This window comes from Eurosta solidaginis, chromosome 3, assembly GCF_040869045.1.
Source record: "Eurosta solidaginis isolate ZX-2024a chromosome 3, ASM4086904v1, whole genome shotgun sequence".
Taxonomy (NCBI): domain Eukaryota; kingdom Metazoa; phylum Arthropoda; class Insecta; order Diptera; family Tephritidae; genus Eurosta; species Eurosta solidaginis.
In genome coordinates, this window is record NC_090321.1 from 2,342,892 (window position 1) to 2,363,750 (window position 20,859).

At 38.0% G+C, this 20,859-nt stretch overlaps 2 protein-coding genes across 12 annotated transcripts in view; one reads left to right on the forward strand and one right to left on the reverse strand.

Annotated features, from left to right (window-relative positions):
- Positions 1–250: 250 nt before the first annotated feature.
- Positions 251–20,859, reverse strand: part of Fa2h (Fatty acid 2-hydroxylase) — a 60,033-nt gene continuing 39,424 nt past the window's right edge. For all 10 annotated transcript variants that reach the window (XM_067770300.1, XM_067770304.1, XM_067770308.1 and 7 more), the window contains 3 exons: positions 19,921–20,523; positions 980–1,213; positions 251–913 (listed from right to left, as the gene is read on the reverse strand). In XM_067770300.1, coding sequence (XP_067626401.1) covers positions 416–913; positions 980–1,213; positions 19,921–20,439 — 1,251 coding nt within the window. In that variant the 5' untranslated portion in view covers positions 20,440–20,523 and the 3' untranslated portion in view covers positions 251–415. The remainder of the gene's footprint in view (positions 914–979; positions 1,214–19,920; positions 20,524–20,859) is intronic.
- Positions 3,670–7,478, forward strand: LOC137243090 (uncharacterized). 2 transcript variants are annotated; one of them, XM_067770297.1, is made up of 7 exons: positions 3,670–4,209; positions 4,449–4,624; positions 4,695–4,912; positions 4,984–5,117; positions 5,169–5,744; positions 6,483–6,641; positions 6,708–7,478. In XM_067770297.1, the coding sequence occupies exons 1-7, from the start codon at positions 4,110–4,112 to the stop codon at positions 6,866–6,868; spliced, it is 1,524 nt and encodes a 507-aa protein (XP_067626398.1). In that variant the 5' UTR covers positions 3,670–4,109; the 3' UTR covers positions 6,869–7,478. The 2 variants fall into 2 exon arrangements, with proteins under 2 accessions (XP_067626398.1, XP_067626397.1); XM_067770296.1 differs by having other exon boundaries at positions 3,674–4,209; positions 4,984–5,744.

Consider the following 20,859-nt stretch of genomic DNA (forward strand, 5'->3'; position numbering starts at 1 on the left):
ATTTGATTTTAACAAGCTATTAGTGAAGTACGCGTGTATTGTAATTGTGAAGTACTATTACCAAAGTAAGGTAAATAAAGAATAGTTTGATAGTTTTCTTTTATTTTTTAAGTAAAACTTTATGGAGCGATTTTGAAAAAAAGTTAGGTGGAAATGTGCCAAAAAACTTACAAGATTCAGAGTTAAAACTGCTTTTTTGTGTTCCCACTTAAGAAGTTTACTCTTAATACAATAAATAAAATACACCGCGTTCTATCAAAATGTGATATTAATTTTTACGGAATGATATATAATCAAATGCTTCTTTGGTAAGCTTTTTTTGTTTCTTACTTAATACATATTACAAATGTAAGTATATTTATTACAAAAAATGTGTTGTTCATAATCGGGCTGATATAAGATCCTTTCACCGTAGTTACCGCCATCTTAATGGAAATCGTAGCTGCCTCAAGTGGATGCGCGTATTAAATACCATATCCCACAAAGGACTACTAATGCCATAACCCATATCTTGATGAGCAAAATGATGTTGATAATGATAACGTTTCATATGATACATAAATCGTGTGCGCTGCAAGGAAGGATTTCCATAATGAAGATAATAATGCATTAAATCGTAACAGATATAACCCAAGAGCGCACCAGCCAATACGATACGTGGATATGGCAATAGAAAACTAATTGGTTTGTAAATGACAGTGGCAATGATAACACCTGGCAGTGGTGGGAACACAAGTCGCTTTGAATCGAAGGGCACTTTATGATGTAGTCCATGTATTACAAAATGAAATGTGCACAACCAAGGTTTTGTATTCGCATTGATTTTCATGTGAAACACAAAACGATGTAGCATATACTCGAGTAGAGTCCAAAATATTGTACCGGCTATAAAGTTGATAGCAAAAATCATTAGCTGTGTGATACAACAAATTTCGGTTTATTGAATGCTTTTCTAACTAGTAATTCATAAAAATTTTACCCTGCTCATACTAGCTGTACTCCATTTCTCTGTATATTCATCCCAAATGCAATTGCTTATTACGGGTATCCAAAAAAGCGGTATTAACCACCATGGTGTTCTAGTAAACACCTCCAAATACGAAGGACCAAAGAGGCGAAGTGGTCTGTCCACAGGTTTATGCACCCATTCATCGTAATAGCGGGTGATGTGCGAAATCTGTGGCACCATTGCTTTTGACCAGTCTACCAAATGCTGAAAAATAAAGATAACACGATAGTTTTTATTGAAATTAAAATTAGAATTAAATAATACTATGAACTCATTCAGCCTGCAAAAGATCTATACGGACCAACCAGCTCAACCTAATAAAAAGACAATTTACTATGTCCGGAAATACGGTCGTTTAGCCAAATTGAGACAGATGAAACCATAAATGTTGTTGTAAGAGTACAAATATTTTTGCTGCTCAAGTTAGTAATCGCCATAATCTGTTGGCAGTTTTTAACTCGAATTTTGGTTTTAACTTCGCTTATGGAGGGAGCGCTTATCTACACTTTTGATAGGAGAAAGGGAGACAGCGTTCGGCCGAGCCTATAGTTGAAGAAAAGGAAAAATTGCTCCCTGCCCGCCTATGAAGAGGTACAAATATTTATATGAAACAACATCCAAGTACTCAATCTGGCGGCTCACTGATCTGCTATGCACAACTCATTAGCAAGGAGATTCCAGTACCACCGCTTGATATCGCGTTATACGTATTTCTTATCCCATAAAACGTGTCGGGGAATCTGAACCGAAACCCGAAATCTGAAATTATGCTAGAACCGAAATATAAATCTGTATCTAGACCAGCACCGCAAAAGAAACCAAAATCAGAATCGTGACGAGACGAAACATTAGCAGCGTCGGGTCCGTTCTCGCACCATAACCGAAACACCCTGATTTCGTTCACCTTTACACCTTTAAAGTTGCCTATAAAATGTAAAATTCCAAAAATGGTGCTACCAAATGGGAAAATATTTGTAATGAAAAAAGTACACAATAAGTCGCTCGTTTTTTTAATTCCAAATTTTCATTTTATATTAGCAAAGGCGCCGCAGGTGAAAATTTAATTTTTATAATACGAAATTAAAATATATAGGCTAGAAACTACATTTTTTTGATGATGTTTATAAAAACATCTGAAAACTGTTTTATACATAATAACATGTGAATATAAAAATAAGTTATTATTATTACATATTTAGATTTAAAATTTTAAGGCTAACAAAAAAGAAAGGCTATCAAAATAAGTTGTTAAAGTGTTCGTGTTAAAGAGAAAAGTGGTGGTGTTAACATAGTAACTTTAACCATAAATTACTAGGAAATTGTTAAATATTTTTTTTTTGCTATTAGAATAAAAGCTTAGAACAGAGGTCGACTGCTAATTAATACGCGTTCAAAATTATCGGGAGGTATCAGTAATAATAATAAGGCGGAAAATAAAAATTTTAACTCGTTCGAAAGATATAAACAAAAAACCGAAAAATGAACCATTGCCCCTCCGGAACCGGAGGCCTTCGGCTGCGCTTATAAAAAATTACCTTGGCTGGTCCACCAATGGGTTGGGATCAAAATTAAACCCGTGCAAAATCCCTTTGTACAAAATTTTTTCTTGTATACAACAACATTACAAAAACCAGACGAAAATTACCAGAGATAAAATGTTTCTTTTCGGCCTTCAGATTATTGTTTGTTGAGCTTACTTAATACGCGTCGTATGACACCTCCCAAAATTTTTAAGCACACAAAATACACTGATTGGAATTTTAGAGAGAAAAAGTTAAATTCTGAACAGATAAGCTGAATAAAAAGTGTACAAAGAATTGTTAAATAACAAATACAGACCATTCCGTTCTATTGAGTTCGTCGGAGTGGTCGTGCAGTGTCATCCTCGGCTCAACTACAATTTGTCGGGCTTTTTAGTTGAGCTGAAAATTTAAAGAGGCCTCAAGGTTGGCTTTGTGCTTCCTTCTGGCGTTTTGGCGGAGTTGGGAGTTGCAATGCCTCCCTGACCTGGAGTCAGGATGGTGCCTTTGCACTCCTAACAGGAATCAGTGTTACAAAAAACCTTGAAATACATACATAAATATTAGTTATTTTGTGCCTGGCGTGGTGCCATTTAAAAACTTAATTACTATTGATTTTGTGCCTGGTGTGAAACCATTTAAAAAAGCAAATTATTTTTGATTGTGTGCATGGCGTTGTGTCTTTAAAAACAATCATAAAAAATTAACATTCCGAGAAATAACGGAACTTAAATATTGAATAACGAAGCTCTGTGAATAACGGAGGAACGTGTGAATTGAAACAACAATATTGAAAGACCATTTTGATCATTGTTTACTATATAGTTTGGCAGCTTAAGTAGAGGTTATTTATGTTGCGAATAGAGTGGAAGGCAGTGGACTAGGCAGTCGAATGTCATATAATAAGGGAATGGTGTTCGGAGATTTTTCAAAGTTAAAAAAAAAAATGGTAAAAGCTTTAATATAAATAAAACTATTGTTTTATTAACAACAAAAACGCCATATATATTCTGTATACATAAATTTGTAAGGATTATCCCACTTTAAAATTTGAATTAAATAATTTAAAGGTTTGTTTTGAAACTGAGTCGTGAACTGTGCGTGTGAATGTGCGAATTTTCACCGATCAGCTGTTAGTTGCGCTACTTGGTAAAATTTACAATGATTTTGATTTCTGGCGCTATGGTACTGAAAACCGGGCGTTAATGTGATTGTGGCTAGTGCGTTTTTGGTCACAAATCACACAAGGTAGGTGATTTGTGGTTTTTGGTCACACGATTTTTGCAGGGTTGTTATTCCTCGTGTTCCAAATGCAACAACCTGATCCATCCGTATCTGGTTCATGTGTCATTGGAACAGGAGGATTAATGACACGAACGCAATAACCAAAACAAACAGGAAATTAACAAATGTCATTTAGCGGCAGCTGTCACGTACAAACGAAACGATTTCAAATTTTCTTTTGAAATTTTTTATTTTACAATTTGTGTCGAAAGAATATTTATTTTGTCCGATTTTATTAAAGCAGTAACAGCAACAAAACGGAAGGTAATAAACGAAAGAACGAAAGCTGCTCCTTAATGAGTAGTGGAGGATTAGCAGAGGCGCGAAGTAAAAATGTAGTATCCGCGACAACATTAAAACCCATGGAAACGTTAAAGGGAATCTTCAGTATGCCCAGTAAGTATAACATGACAGTGAGATAAAAAGGGTTCTGGACTTTTACCAAATAAAGTATATAATTGCGTGGAATATTTGATGTCAGTGGAAGTGTGGTCAGCTATTGCAGTGAACGTTTAAGCCTTGCCAGTTGCTAATAGCAACAAATTGGCGGATATTTATACATAAAAAAAAATTTATAGTAAAAATATTTAGTTGCTGTGACTTAAATACTTTACACTTTCACCAACTTCATACAGAGATGGATCGGAATCGTCGCAATTTCTTACGCGAGAATAAATTGAGCTTGCGGGAACTGCAACGTGTAACGAATAAAAATAAAATGCAACAACAGCAAGAACAGGTGCAGCGGGAACAAAAATATGCCGGTCGGCGAGCGAATTCGCAGCAGCGCAATAACAATAATGCACTGGAGGTAACTAGAAGCATGCCTCGGGGGTTTATGGAAGCAAACATATTTTAATTATATATCGTTTGACTTGTAGAAAAAAACAGTCGTCACACGTTGCCCATCATTGACCCGTGTACCAAGCGGCCGTGCCATAGGCGGTACTTTAGTGGGTAGTTTTTGTGATGTCGGTAATCATCATAGCCGACGAAGTGTATCGCGTACGAACAGCACAACTACCGTGAAATCTGTGCACAAACAAGTACAAACAGAGGATATACAAGATGAACAATTTCTTTATGATGCGCTTAAACGGTATGGCAATGTTCTTATTTTGTTTTAAATATTTTTTTTTTTGGTTTTACATATATATATTTTCTATTTAGTTGCACCACAAATGAACGTTATAATGGACTTCAACCAAATTTTACTCCCGGTTCGCATTATACAGCATTTGATGCGCAAAGTCGTACTTCTTTTTATCCAGCAGCACAAGTCGACGAGGAGCCAGGAAAACTCGGTAATTGCAATGGAAATTTATATTCTGCAGGACCACAACCTCAAATTACAGATCAATATGAAGAGTATGAGAGGACGCAAGGGCAGCAGTACAATGCACAACAACAGGACCTTAGACCGCCAGCTGACGAAATACATGCCACTGGCAATGGAAATGATGTTGAGCACTACATCAACAACAAAAGCATTGAGCACCTCTACGGACCAGTCTCATCATCAAAATACAATTTTGTGCCAACACCACGTTCACAACAACACTATAGTAATGGTTATAATATGGTGGAGAGCGATGGCTTACCACCAACATCAACAATGCAATCATCTTATGAACCACCTGAACATCAACACCAGGAACAACAATCGGTGCATTATCGAATGCAACCAAATGTAAAAGACGATGCAGTACGTAAAAATTTCGAAAATATGGGAATAAATAATGGTAGTGGTGCTGGTGGCGATGGCGATGGCCCTTATGGAAATGATGTTTCTTGCAATGCGGATGATGCAATAATCGGTGGGGTAGATGCTGTGTCTATATCTGCTCGGAGTCGCCGTACAAACTTCTTACAGCAATGCAATACAGATTTACAGAAGAAGCGTTCTACAGGCAGCATACATAAGATAGGATGTAAATTTATTTAAAATCCGAAGTTAACTTCTTAGACGGCGTGATCAAAGCTTGAGAGAAAATTAAATTATTATAAGAATCATTACTCGAATTTGGGAAATTGTTGCCATAAACTGCTACGTCTCGATTTATTGCAGTTGTTGTAGTTTTAACCACATAAACTCTACCCGAAGGATAAGGCAGTGTTTCGATATGAGGAGTAATTAGACGGATTTAGTCCAGTACGCATCGGTACCAGTCCGACTACTTCGGAATTTTTTTTTTTTGTGTATTAATTTCGAACTTATTTGTACCCCTCGAACCTTCGGGATAGTGGATTTTATTCGCTTCTTACCCTCTACTATGTAGACCCTAGGCCGAGACTAAGTAGTCCATTCTATTTGGATTGGGTTTTATTAGTAAATTTAACTGGGTGTTATTTCTATATCTCAACCGATATTTGTAATAACGACCAAAATTAGTTGCGCTTAAACCTAATCATGCGCATGCAATGTGGGTATCAGTAGAAAGGGGTTAAACGGACTTAAATTTGGATCAGCTTTATCTCTCTATCGTCAAATGTATACGAGATATTGCTCCTAATATAAGAAGTTAACTTCTAACACACGGTGCTACATATTTAATATACTTAGCGCCATTTTCTCCTAGTCCGGTCAAATAAAACGCCGACAAGTGTTAACCGGACGTGGCGAATGACCCTTAATTTTATTACTCCATATTTCATTCAAAATTTTTTAGCACGCGACAACTTAAATTTACCGCGATATTTAGAGCGTGAAAAACGCGAAAAAGAGGAACAACGCCAACAACAAAGCGAACACGATCCAAATTGCCCACCTGGTCATTACCCACTATCGGATAAAGAGCGTCAAGAAGCACTGCACTCAGCGGAAAGAAGTTGGTTGTTGGTTGTTTATTGCATTTATAGAAATAAAATATAGACTTTGGTATTTTCCCCCACAGGATTCAAAACACTCATTAACGAGTTGAATCACATGCCGATGACAACAGAAACGTTACGTATGCGCCTACGTAAAGCGGAAATTGAAAAGGAATTAAAATTGCTTGAAACTGATATAAGAGTATTTTCAAAAACTAAAGTTTATGTAAAACACAAGGAATAGGATTTGTTTAGTAAACACCAATGCGCACGCAATAATAGAAACTTAATTAGCAGTTGGCAGTGAGTTTTATAACTAATTGCAAATAAAATAAATACCGAATAACAAATATGTGCATTAAGCCATTATATTATAATAATATGAATACCATGACCGTATATTGGCTTGCCTCACTAATTAAACTTATTTGGCGTGCGTGCTTTTTCTTTTCTTATTTTCATTGCCTTTTACTATTTTAGGTATGCACATTAAAATTTAGAAGTAATCCCTGAGATTATAATGTACAGATATAGAGGTGGAGTGAAAGAATATGTATATTTTTTAGTATTTATATATGTAAACGCTTGTCTGCTGCAAGGTATGCGTGTGAAGTACATGCCTTGAATAGTATATGCATACCTATGTATATTTCCTTTGATTAACTGATGGCAGTTTTATATTTGGCAACAAAAAAAAAACTTGAATTAGACTTTAAACCTTAGCAATTAACCAATGACAATGAATGGATGAACAATGAAAAGACTGTCATAACCAAAAACAAAAACTGTGTACATACGAGTATACACTTTGTATACAAAACTTGTATTTTTACGAATAAACTGTGCCTTTTTTAAATTTACGTTTTGCCTTTTTTTGCTTTGGTGTTGGATCTACTATCGCTTATGTCATACGATCGCTGGGAAAACAAACGAAACGTCTTAGTCATCCACTCGAGCAACTGAACGCTTCTATTTTTATACAAGAATGATGAATCGTGTAAAATTTCAATGGAACCGCCGATATAACTTGCGCAATAAGGCAAGATTATGGTTATTATTTCAGAAGTCTTGCTTATGCTGATCAGCCTTCTGAGCAACATAACAAACATGCCCATCAATAGGCAGATTTACTCTTTTAGTCCCAAAAATTCTAGTATTGCTATAACAAGTACATATGTATAATCATTGTTGTCGGGATTTTTTTTTATCACGTAACTGAACAATATGAGTCAAAATACGATGTTTTCAAACGACCAACTTCGTTATCTTATCTATATAGATTCAGTATTTGAACTATTTTATAAATATTCATAAATGACTGTATAAGAACTTAATTCTTATCAAGATTATACGAATGAAGCTAGGTATATAAGTAGATATGTATTCATATAGCTAGTCAAAATGTAGAGTGAATTTTAGCTTAGTAATGTTATTCCTGACATAACTGACGTCGACTCGATTTCTTCAAATCATTTGTGGCTCTTTGCTGTTCACGCACAAAGGCAACTTAAGGCCGCTGCTAATGGTATATTAACAGTCATGAATCTCAAGGCACAATTTTAACGAGTATAATCAATGCTGGTATATAATTGAGCGCGCCCAAGGGCGCCTCCACTTTTTTCGGCTGTTTTTAAGAGCTACAATTTCCGAAGTTCGAACAGTAGCAATCCCGACTACCAGTCGCTACCACGTGTCCTGGCTCTCACACCATAAGCCAGCACAGAAGCTATAGGTCTGCGACTTCGAACTCATACCTTCGTCGACGTCATTTTCCTTGAAGCTCGACATAATGTAGGAGCAGTGGGAGCATATAACTAAAGCACTTCGTACCGCGGGGAAACAATAGGTTACATAATATGAAGAATGCCGCGTTGCAACAAAAAAAAAACGCTGCATACAAGGCTACGTTAAAAGCAGACGCAACAGAAGTGTGTTAACGCTTTCACGAATTTAAAAGGGAAGCGTGGCGCCTTTACAGAAAGAAAAAAACAGAGGCAGAAAGGCGGAAGTGCAACTAGCAACCAATGTTAAGGCCCGCAAATTTTACTAGCAAATTCAGAGACGGGCAGAAGGTATTAATTAAGCCTGGGAAAACCTATAAAAACGAGAACGGCGACCTGGTAACCGATGCCCGGAGAGTGCTTAGATTATGGACGGAACACTTCTTTGTGCTCCTAATTGGAGAGAGCGATGAAACGCTCTGAACCCAGCGAAGAATCACTCTTGCCAATAAATACTACTTTGGACTAGGTAGGCAATTGAAAAGTAAAGTCCTATCTCTGCAAACGAAAATCATACTCTACAAGTCACTTATCGTACCCGTGCTGCTATATGGTGCAGAAGCATGGACCAAGACAACATCAGATGAAGCGGCTGTAGGAGTGTTCGAGAGAAAAGTTCTTCGAACGATTTATGGACCTCTACGCGTTGGCGATGGCAAGTACGGAAGAAGGTAACCCGTTGAAATAGTTCAGCGAAATAAAACGCAGTGGCTTCGCTGGCTAAGCTATGTTATGGGAATGAAAGACGACGCTCCGGCTAAGAAAGTGTTTCTATCGGAACCCGACTACGGAAGCAGAGGATGAGGACGGCCTCCACAGAAAAACGCACTTTCATAGACTTTAAAAAAGGAAAGTGGGACGAATACAAATCCTTTACAAACAACGGCTTTACTGCCCTCCCCATCCCGACTAATGCTCGCCAAGGGGAGCGTGCTTTACGCAAGGTCATTGAATCTGCCTCGGCTTGCTTCATTCCCGCCGGTAGAATTCCCGAAATTCGGCATCACTTTCCGGTGGTGGCCGCAAATTTAGCGAGAGAACGGGTCCTTATGAGACAGCTCGATCCCGGCGACCCCCAAATAAAGAATATAAACCAACGCATCAGATTGCTTGTGGATGAACACAAGCGGGCGAACTGGGAGGAGCACCTAAGCGGTTGTAACGCTCTGCCGGTGTAGGTAAACTTTGGTCCACCGTAAAGTCCCTATCGAATCCGTCTAAGCACAATGACAAAATTTCCATCGCCTTTGGCGATAAAGTGCTGTCGGATGCGAAAAAATGCGCGAGCGCTTTCTGCCGACAATATATAATGCATTCTACGGTCGAAAAAGATAGACGGAAGGCCAACAGACACGCACATAAACATAAATTCAGCGCGTCGCCAATTACCATCACAGCCAAAGAGGTTGAGGATGCCATCGCTCATGCTAAACCATCCAAAGCAGCGGGCCCAGGCGGCATAGCCATTCCGATGCTTAAAAGCCTATGGAAGAAGGGTTTAAAATATTTAGCGCATGTCTTCAATCTGTCTCTTTCCGCCTTTGTCATACCTGAGAAATGGAAAATGGCCAAGGTGGTCCCGCTACTAAAGACTGGGAAACCAGCTAACATAGGAGAGTCATATTGCCCGATATCTCTCCTATCACCAGTAGTCAAGACGCTTGAAGCCATTTTGCTCCCCTACTTCAAAGCAAACTTGCAGCTAGCCTGTCATCAGCATGGCTTGAGAAAACCCAATAGCACCACCACCGCGCTAAATGCCATTAGCATCCAGATAAATTGTGGTTTAAATCAAAATCCCCACTATAGAACAGTGCTCGTTGCGCTAGACCTATCAAAAGCTTTTGATACGGTCAACCATGGGACGTTATTGCAAGACCTGGAAGGGTCTACCCTTCCCCCATGTCTTAAAATGTGTACCGCAAATTAACTGGGTGGTCGGCAGGCATCGGTGCAATTTAGAAACGAAACATCAAAACCAAGGAGAATTAAACAAGGGGTGCCACAGGGTGGTGTCCTATCCCCACTTTTGTTTAATTTCTACATATCTAAGCTACGTTCACCACCGGAAGGAGTCACAATCGTTTCCTACGCCGATGACTGCACAATAATGGCCACAGGCCCGGCCCACAGATCGATGAGCTTTGCAACAGAATAAACGGCTACTTCCCTGATTTCTCCAGTTTTTTCGCCTCGCGAAACCTGGCATTATCACCGACTAAATCCTGCGCGACCTTATTTACAACATGGACGTCCCAAATGTCGACCATTTTAAACATCCACGTCGATGGCACTACGCTACCGACTGTCCTACACCCCAAAATCTTGGGTGTGACGTTTGATCAGGATCTACATTTTGGTGAGCATGCAGCCGCAATTGTACCGAAAGTCCAGAGCGGTAATAAAATCCTCAAATCTCTTGCTGTCAGTACTTGGGGAGCCGATTGCATGCTACGCGTTCCCGATATGGTCGCCAAGCCTAAAGACCACTCACTGGAAGAAGCTACAGGCCTGCCAAAATACTGCCCTCAGAACCGCCACGGGTTGTCTTCTTATGTCCCCAGAACACCATCTACATAATGATGCGAGAATACTCCCCATCAGGGAGAGAAATGAGATGCTAACCAAACAGTTCCTGTTGAATACCCAGAAACATGGGCATCCCAACAGACATCTGATTAATGAGCCAAAACCGCCAAGGGTCTTAAGAAGTCATCTCCGTAAGCATTGTGAGGAAATACGGCACCTGAGAACTCAGCCGTATGAAGCCAAAAAACACAAGCAGGTCCTCAGCGAACTCCACAAACAGGCGTCGGACCTTTATGCCAGGAATTGCCCGGTGAATCCAGTTCTCAAAGAACAGTACCCAAAACTTGCGGAAGAGGATCGCATACTCCCCAGGGAAACGCGAGTCACTCTAACTCAACTTCGATATGGATACTGTAACAGGTTAAACTCTTACCTATCCAGAATCAACCCCGACATACAAAATGTATGCCCCGCTTGCAATGTGACCCCACATGACACCAACCATCTCTTTAATTGTAACGTGGAACCAACGCCTCTAACACCACTCTCATTATGGTCCACCCCTCTCTTTTTCTTCTTTTTTTTTATAATTTGTTTATTTGCAATCTATTTTAAAATAATAAGCAAATTCTATAACTTATGACTAAGAAAAGTGACTTATATTATTGAACTCCATTGAGGTCAATAATAATATATGTGCTTACAATTATGCAACTTACATAAATGTATGCTTATATTCAGACATCTAAGTTACATTTTAATATTTTAGTTTTACATTTAGTTATTAAATTCAAAAGGGAAGGTCTAATACATGATGCCTTTTAAGTCTAATAATTTCATTAGATTCATCAAGTAATGCAACTGCTAGCCCGTTATCATGATTACTTATTCTCTGTAAATATTTTGTACTAATTCTTTTAATTCCTTTTTTTATAAAAGGAATTTCTAGATCAGAATTAATGGCTTTATTAGTAAGGAACCAGGGTGCACCAGTAATTAATTTTAAAGTTTTGGACTGGTATCTTTGTAGAATTTCTATGTTCGAATTACTAGCAGTACCCGACAGTTGTACTCCGTAGGTTCATACTGGCTTTAGTATGGCCTTGTATATTAAAATTTTATTTTTAAAATCTAACGGTGATTTCGGGCCTAGTAGCCAGTAAAGTTTGTTGGTTTTTATCTTTAATCGTTTATTTTTGGCTTGAATATGGCATTTCCAGGTTAGCCGTTTGTCCAAAAGTATTCCAAGATATTTGACACTGTCATGTTTGGGAATTATATCACCATTTAGCTGCAGTGAAGGACAGTCTTTCCGTCTAAGTGAAAACAAAACGTGTACAGATTTGTTTGTGTTTACTTTTATTTTCCATCGGTCCAGCCACGTCTGTATCTCGTTTAATTCTCTCTGAACTAGATTAGTTGCATCAATTGGAGACTGACTTGATGCTAGGATAGCGGTGTTTTCGGTTTTGGGTATGTCAGATGTAAAAATGGTATATAGTATAGGGCCCAGTACGCTGCCCTGTGGTACTCCAGCTTTGATGTGTTCTATTTCAGATATTTCTTCATTCACTCTTACGTAAAATGATCTTTCGGCAAGGTAAGACTTTAGTGTTAGATAAAAAGGTGTAGGAAGTATATTTTTTAATTTATATAACAGGCCCACCCCTCTTGAAACTGCAAGTTTCCTTGGACTCCCGTTAGAGGACATTGATGACAATTTGTGATTGGTCGCACCTATTCTATGGGGCGAAGCACTGCTACAACAACAACAACAACAGGAGGACCAAGAATAAGAAGAGTATGAATCCGATTAAAGTAAAAAAATAAATCAAAATGGCATTGAAATTTAATAACCATTATCAATGCGAAAAATCTGCATACAGTTAAGAAACTTTTGCGACTAAAAATTACGGTTCATGGAATAGGCATACTGGAAGAGCGAAAAGTATGCATATTATATACAATGTGACTTATAATTGCGATATCTCAAGCACGGTGATACTGCCAGAATTGCGAGATCTACAACTTTGGTCTTGATAAAACTTAACGTTTTCGAGAAAAACTCAAAAACCTGAAATTTTGACCGTCGACTTTAAAATTTTTGTTTTTTATAGTAAACTAAACCTCACCAAAATTTGGTCTTGTCGTAATTTTTGTTATTTCAATTGTTTAAATTGACCGGACTGTTCATAGCGCTGGGTAAATTCAATTCCATTACATTACCAATTACAATCCTCAGTAATTCGATAAAGTAATACATTTTTTTCTCCACCTCAAAGGAATTGATTACATTTCATTCTTTAAAGAAAAGTACCAAAAGTAATTTCTTGCATTAGTACATTACATTAGTTGAAAAACTATGTAGAAGTTAATTCGTGTATAAAAACTCCTGCTAATGTGGGTCACTTATCGGGTCACACTTTTTATATTGTATCTGATTTTTCTTGTGGATGATAACTGAAGGCATTCGTAAACACCAGGGAATAGCAAATCATTATCCTCTTCATTTTCCCAAATAAGTAAGTACGTCCTCTTTCATCTATGTCGAAGTCAGGTTGCTATTTGACTACAGCACACTTTAAATTTTTTTGATACCAGCAATTGGCATAGCCTTGTAAGGGGTTTTAAAAATCAACCCATAATGCAATAATAAAGGTGATATCAACACAACATAAACTCACTTCTTCGGCAGCTCTATTTGCCAGTATTTACTTGAATTACAAAAGTAATACAACTTTGGTTGCTCCATTTTTCGTAACAATTTCCTCAAAAATAGCTGTGTTTTTTTTTACATCTATAGACGTTTTCGCTTAAACCTTATATGGACTGCTATGCGTCAAACTTTAAATACACCTCTAAATTTCAGATGTAAATGAAATATGTGTCTATGTTTCACCCTCTACACTAATTCTATGTACCACCTGTTAAAATGGTGCTTGTCCACAATTCATCGCAATTGATTCAGCTATGGGGTAAAGTATATCAACCGTTCCACTTAAAAACCTTCATCGCTTCGATTTGAATGAAATTTGGTGAAATTGCTGTGCTACATAGTAGTGTTAATTTCACTTAAGTTCGCTCCTAAAATTTTGGTGTGTTACGGAGATATAAGCGTCTGAATTCTCAATTTTTTTTGTGGAAGCCTTTTTTCTATAAATCATAAGTCGTGTAATTGGCTTTCTAAGAAGAAATGAATAAAACGGTTTCTAAAGTATTTTTTCCATTCTTTTCGAATATAAATATAAACAAATTTTTTAGAAAAATTTTATAAAAATTTTTTTTTTTTTAATTTTTTTCAAAGAGGGGCATTATTCATATTTTTATTTTTAAATAAAAGCTTGATATTTTTCCTTTAAAATGATACCCATCCTGTTATGCTGCCCGAAAATTTCTTTGATACATTTTTTTTTTTAACATAGAGGTACAGATAAAAATTCACCCACATAATGCCATTATATTAATTTTATAATCACTTGAACACCTGTATATTATTCTGTGTATAAAACCATTTTATTTATTCCATTCTACAGGTTGTACTTACAGACTATTGCTAGTTTAGTGAATAAATTTCATCTAAAATTATACATACTGGCATTAAAATCTATTCAGTTCAAAGTCTATATAGTAGAGTTGTACATACTAATGTCTTTTTTTGTTTTTGGGAAATTCTTGGCTGCTAGTATGAAGGGAAAATCTTTTTACTTCAAGCTGTGTTGTAGAAGCAGGAATAAATGAATGAAATTTTTGTGTTCCAGGTATTGGTTCAGCTGAATGAAAATGATCTTTTAATTCGTTATACCTCTATGTTAAAAAAAAAATGTATCAAAGAAATTTTCGGGCAGCATAACAGGATGGGTATCATTTTAAAGGAAAAATATCAAGCTTTTATTTAAAAATAGAAATAAAAATACATAAAATGTTCAAATTTGAAAAAAAAAATAAAAAATAAAAATTATAAAATTTATGGGTGAATTTTTGCTGGAACTCTATGGCGCATAATCATAGTCAATATAAAATAGGTTTTAAATTTAGTTGCAGCTTTTTGACATATTTTTCTATGAGCTATCTGTCAAAAAAGCTGCAACTAAATTTAAAACCTATTTTATTTCGACTATGAATATGCGCCTATATGTTTAAAAAAAAATGTATTAAGGAAATTTTCGCGTGCAAAATAAAATAGGTATCATTTTAAAGGAAAGATATCAAGCTTTAATTTAAAAATAAAAATATGAAAAATGCCAACTTTTGAAAAAAATTAAAAAAAATTTTTTTTAATAAAATTTTTACTAAAATTTTTCTAAAAAATTTTTTCTGTCACGGTTTTAGAGGCTGAACTCCTCCGAAACGCCTGAACCAATTCTCATGAAATTTTGTGAGCATATTGGGTAGGTCTGAAAATTGGTCAACGTCTACCTTTTTTTTCGCTACGTGCCTAGGGTCTTGAGATCAAAACGTGGACCCGGGTACCCCTAGAATGTGCTTATACAATCTGGATATCAAATGAAAGCTGTTGATGAGTGCTATAGTACAGGATAATTTTCATACCCCTGGGTGACTAGGGTCTCGAGATATAGGCCAAAACGTGGACCCGGATACCCCTAGAATGAGTATATACAATATGGATGTCAAATGAAAGCTGTTGATGAGTGCTATAGTACAGGATAATTTTCATACAACTGGGAGGCTAGGGTCTCGAGATATAGCCCAAAACGTGGACCCGGGTACCCCTAGAATGTGTTTATACAATATGGATATCAAATGAAAGCTGTTCATGGGTGCTATAGTACAGGATAATTTTCATACAACTGGGAGGCTAGGGTCTCGAGATATAGCCCAAAACGTGGACCCGGGTACCCCTAGAATGTGTTTATACACTATGGATATAAAATGAAAGCTGTTGATGAGTGCTATAGTACAGGATAATTTTCATACAACTGGGAGGCTAGGGTCTCGAGATATAGCCCAAAAATGTGGACCCGGGTACCCCTAGAATGTGTTTATACAATATGGATATAAAATGAAAGCTGTTGATGAGTGCTATAGTACACGATAATTTTCATACAACTGGGAGCTAGGGTCTCGAGATATATCCCCAAAACGTGGACCCGGGTACCCCTAGAGTGTGTTTATACAATATGAATATCAAATGAAAGCTGTTGATGAGTGCAATAGTACAGGATAATTTTCATACCCCTGGGTGACTAGGGTCTGGAGATATAGGCCAAAACGTGGACCCGGATACCCCTAGAATGTGTTTATACAATATGGATATCAAATGAAAACTGTTGCTGAGAGCTATAGTACAGGATAATTTTCATACAGCTGGGAGGCTAGGGTCTCGAGATATAGCTTAAAACGTGGACCCGGGTACCCCTAGAATATGTTTATACAATATGGATATCAAATGAAATCTGTTGATGAGTGCTATAGTTCAGGATAATTTTCATACAACTGAGAGGGTAGGGTCTCGAGATATAGCCCAAAACGTGGACCCGGATACACCTAGAATGTGTTTTTACATTATGGGAATCAAAATGAAGTTGTTGATGTATGCTTTAGTACAGAGTAAGTTTTACACCGCTGGGTGACTACGGTCTCGATATATAGGCCAAAACATGGACCCAGATACACCTACAATGTGTTTTTATATTATGGGTATCAAATTGAAGCTGTTGATGTGTGCTATAATGCAGAGTAAGTTTTACACCGCTGAGTGGCTAAAGTTCATTGTGATATTCGATTTAGTCGCATCAACCTGGCAAAACTGATAAATATGCATGCGAAGGCGAAATAAAGACAAGAATTAATAATACCCACATACCTATTTATATACGTCCTATTCGATTTGCCTGAAATTTCGTATATAAATTTGCCTATTTAGTATTTACGATGCTCTTTTCCGGGAAGTATACCAGAAAGGGACTGGGACTGGGATTAGGACTTGGAATGTGACTGAGACTGAGACTCGGAGTGAGACTGGCACTCAGACTCGGAATGGGACTGGAACAAAATATATACCACCCTCTGGGACTGGCAATAAGAGATGAAGAAAAAGGAGAAAAACTTGAGAGAAGAGAAAAGAGAGAAGGAGACTGAGAAAGAGATAGCATGAGACGAAGATGGAGATGAAGCGAAAAAGATGGAGGGAGGAGTGAATAAAAAGATTAGGAAAAAGTGTAGAGGGGTAGGGCAGAGTTAGACGGAAAAAGCTTATTAAAATGTATGCAGATAGGCCAAATTTAGGGCAGAACAACGTCTGCCGGGTCTGCTGGTATTATATATATATATATATGTATGTATATGTAGTAACTGTCTATATACAAAGATTTATACATATATACATTATTGATAGGTCTGGAAGCACTGCAACCTTTGTGCAGATCTATTGTGCAACAAGACTATACTTCACAGGATCATTTCTGTACTCAGTCTACATATATACATATATGTGAATAAATATGAAAACGTTAATATGTATGCCCCATTATATATCAAAACTGTCCACCTCAGTATTTTATACATAAAAAGAATTAAATGATTTTTTATCGGGATAACACCCCAAATGAAGTGACATTTTCAGCTTTTTGTGCTGGGATTTCCTTCCAACAGATTTACAACCAGGAGAATACCTAAAGGGAAGTGGCATTCTCGGTTTTCGGTGCCATTTTCTAGCAGCCTTATAATATGTGCATCGCTTTCGATATAGCAAAGGGATGGCAATTCATGACGTCACAGCATGGACTTCAATTCATGTCATAAATGCCCAGATAAGCATTATGCCTGGTACATAAGTAAAGGAGTACCTTACAACTGATAATATCCGTACACATTTAAGGAGTCATGCTGTAATTTTTTTTGCTGAAAATGAAGTGGGGCTTAAAATTTGTTTAGCTGGTAAGCAACCGTTCACCGGGACGTATGAGTAACCGGTGTGGGTAAACTTTGGTCCACCGTAAAGTCCCTATCGAATCCGACTAAGCACAAAGACAAAGTTTCCATCGCCTTTGGCGACAAAGTGCTGTCGGACGCGAAAAAATGCGCGAGCGCTTTCTGCCGACAATATATGTATAATGCATCCTACGGTCGACAAAGATAAACGGAGAGCCAATAGACACGCACATAAACACAAATTCAGCGCGTCACCAATCACCATCACCGCTAAAGAGGTTGAGGACGCCATTGGTCGTGCTAAACCATCCAAAGCAGTGGGCCCAGACGGCATAGCCATGCCGATGCTCAAAAGCCTGGGGAAAGAGGGTTTCAAATATTTAGCGCATGTCTTCAATCTGTCTCTTTCCACCTTTGTCATACCTGAGAAATGGAAAATGGCCAAGGTGGTCCCGCTACTAAAGCCTGAGAAACCAGCTAACATAGGTGAGTCGTATCGTCCGATATCTCTCCTATCGCCAGTGGCAAAGACGCTTGAAGCCATTTTGCTCCCTTATTTCCAAGAAAATTTGCAGCTAGCCCCTCATCAGCATGGCTTCAGAAAACTCCATAGCACCCAGATAAATTGCGGTTTAAATCAATACCCCCACCATAGAACAGTACTCGTAGCGCTAGACCTATCAAAAGCTTTTGATACGGTCAACCATGGCTCGTTACTGCAGGACCTTGAAGGGTCTACCCTTCCCCCATGTCTTAAAGGTGGACCGCAAATTAACTGGGTGGTCGGCAGGCATCGGTGCAATTTAGAAACGAAACATCAAAACCAAGGAGAATTAAACAAGGGGTGCCACAGGGTGGTGTCCTATCCCCACTTTTGTTTAATTTCTACATACCTAAGCTACCTTCACCACCGGAAGGAGTCACAATCGTTTCCTACGCCGATGACTGCACAATAATGGCCACAGGCCCAGGCCCAAAGATCGATGCGCTATGCAATAAAATAAACGGCTACCTCCCTGATCTCTCCAGTTTTTTCGCCTCGCGAAACCTGGCATTATCACCGACTAAATCTTCCGCGACCTTATTTACAACATGGACGTCCCATATGTCGACCATTTTGAACATCCACGTCGATGGCACTACGCTACCGACTGTCCTACACCCCAAAATCTTGGGTGTGACGTTTGATCAGGATCTACATTTTGGTGAGCACGCAGCCGCAATTGTTTCGAGAATTCAGAGCCGTAAAAAAATCCTCAAATCCCTCGCTGGCAGTACTTGGGGAAAAGATAAAGAAACGCTCATGACTACATACAAAGCAATTAGCCAGCCGATTACGTGCTACGCGTCACCCATATGGTCGCCAAGCCTAAAAATCACCCACTGGAAGAAACTACAGGCCTGCCAAAATACTGCTCTCAGAATCACCATGGGCTGTCTTCTTATGTCCCCAGAACACCATCTGCATAATGAGGCGAGAATACTCCCCATCAGGTAGAGAAATGAGATGCTGACCAAACAGTTCCTGTTGAATACCCAGAAACCTGGAGTCATCTCCGTAAGCATTTTGAGGAAATACGGCACCTGAGAACCCAGCCGTATGAAGTGAAAAAACACAAGCAGGTCCTTGGTGAACTCCATAAACAGGGGTCGGACCTTTATGCCGGGAATTGCCCGGTGAATCCAGTACTTAACGAAAATTATCCAAAACTCGCGGAGGAGGAACGCATACTCCCCAGGGAAACGCGTGTCACTCTTGCTCAACTTCGTTCTGGATATTGTAACAGGTTAAACTCTTACCTATCCAGAATCAACCCCGACATACAAAATGTATGCCCCGCTTGCAATGTGTCCCCACATGACACCAACCATCTCTTCAATTGTAATGTGGAACCAACGCCTCTAACACCCCTTTCCTTATGGTCCACCCCTGTTGAAACGGCAAGTTTCCTTGGACTCCCGTTAGAGGATATTGATGACAATTTGTGATCGGTCGCGGCTATTAGGTGGGGCGAGCATTGCTACAACAACCACAGTAACCTTCTCAAATACAAGAAACAATTGCAAACATAAGTTAAATTTTAAACGCACTTACCTCCATACTCTCATCCAATTGATTGTTGTTTTTGTCTTCTTGTCCAGCATCAGCTATGAGTTCAACACCGTTTAAAGAGGTTGCGGCGTCAAGTGTTTGTTCTTGCTCCCGATCAATTGGAATTGGTTGTAAATGATGTCTTCGCTTTACACCATTTTGTAACTGTATGAGTTGGGGTTTTATTTCATATTCCTTCATCAGGTACATAGCAGCATCTGAATGTGGTGGGGCGTGCAGAAAACGCGTTGTCATATCACCATCGTAGAGACCACGCAATGTATTTACTCCACCTGGATGATTTCTTACAAATCTTTCTATATCATAATACTTGTTTCGATATTTAACTATAAATTGTGCTTCTTTTTTGTTCTTATTCAAGAAATTTCGGTTAAATGTATGAATTTGTACGTGATTTGCTTGTTGTTGTAGTTCTTCGCTTTGAATTTGCACGATCTTACCATTTGACATGGTATTTATTGTTGTCGTTGATAGAGTTAAATCTGATACTGTAGTCGGCATAATGTTACTCTTAACCACTGTTAAGTTATCGGTATGTATGTATGTATCTGTGTTGATATTTGCATTTATTTACTTTATGAAATACTAAAAGTCATAAAAGAGAAGAAACATTTTAAGATAAGTATTATGAGGTGCGATTTCTTTTGATTTGAAAACATTTCATTTGATTTGAAAATGCTGTATACATAATGATGATGCTGATATATTGATATTTTAACATACATTTCAAAGGATTCGTGAGTAGTTGGATTGGAGAAGCTATTTATTGCGGTCAGCTCTCATCTACGTATCGTCCCGTTCGTTCATTCATTAACCTCGTTTCTACAACTGAGACATTTTAGCTAAAGCGAAAAAAGTACCCGAACAGCCTGCGTATTGCATACATAAAATCAAGGAGCTTAAAACCATGAAGGTAATGTA

Coding starts and splice junctions, on each gene's coding strand:
- LOC137243090 (XM_067770296.1), top strand. CDS start 4,110: ATGAGTAGTGGAGGATTAGCAGAGGCGCGAAGTAAAAATGTAGTATCC. Junction 4,625..4,694: donor ATAACAATAATGCACTGGAG/GTAACTAGAAGC, acceptor TTTGACTTGTAG/AAAAAAACAGTCGTCACACG. Junction 6,642..6,707: donor ACTGCACTCAGCGGAAAGAA/GTTGGTTGTTGG, acceptor TTTCCCCCACAG/GATTCAAAACACTCATTAAC.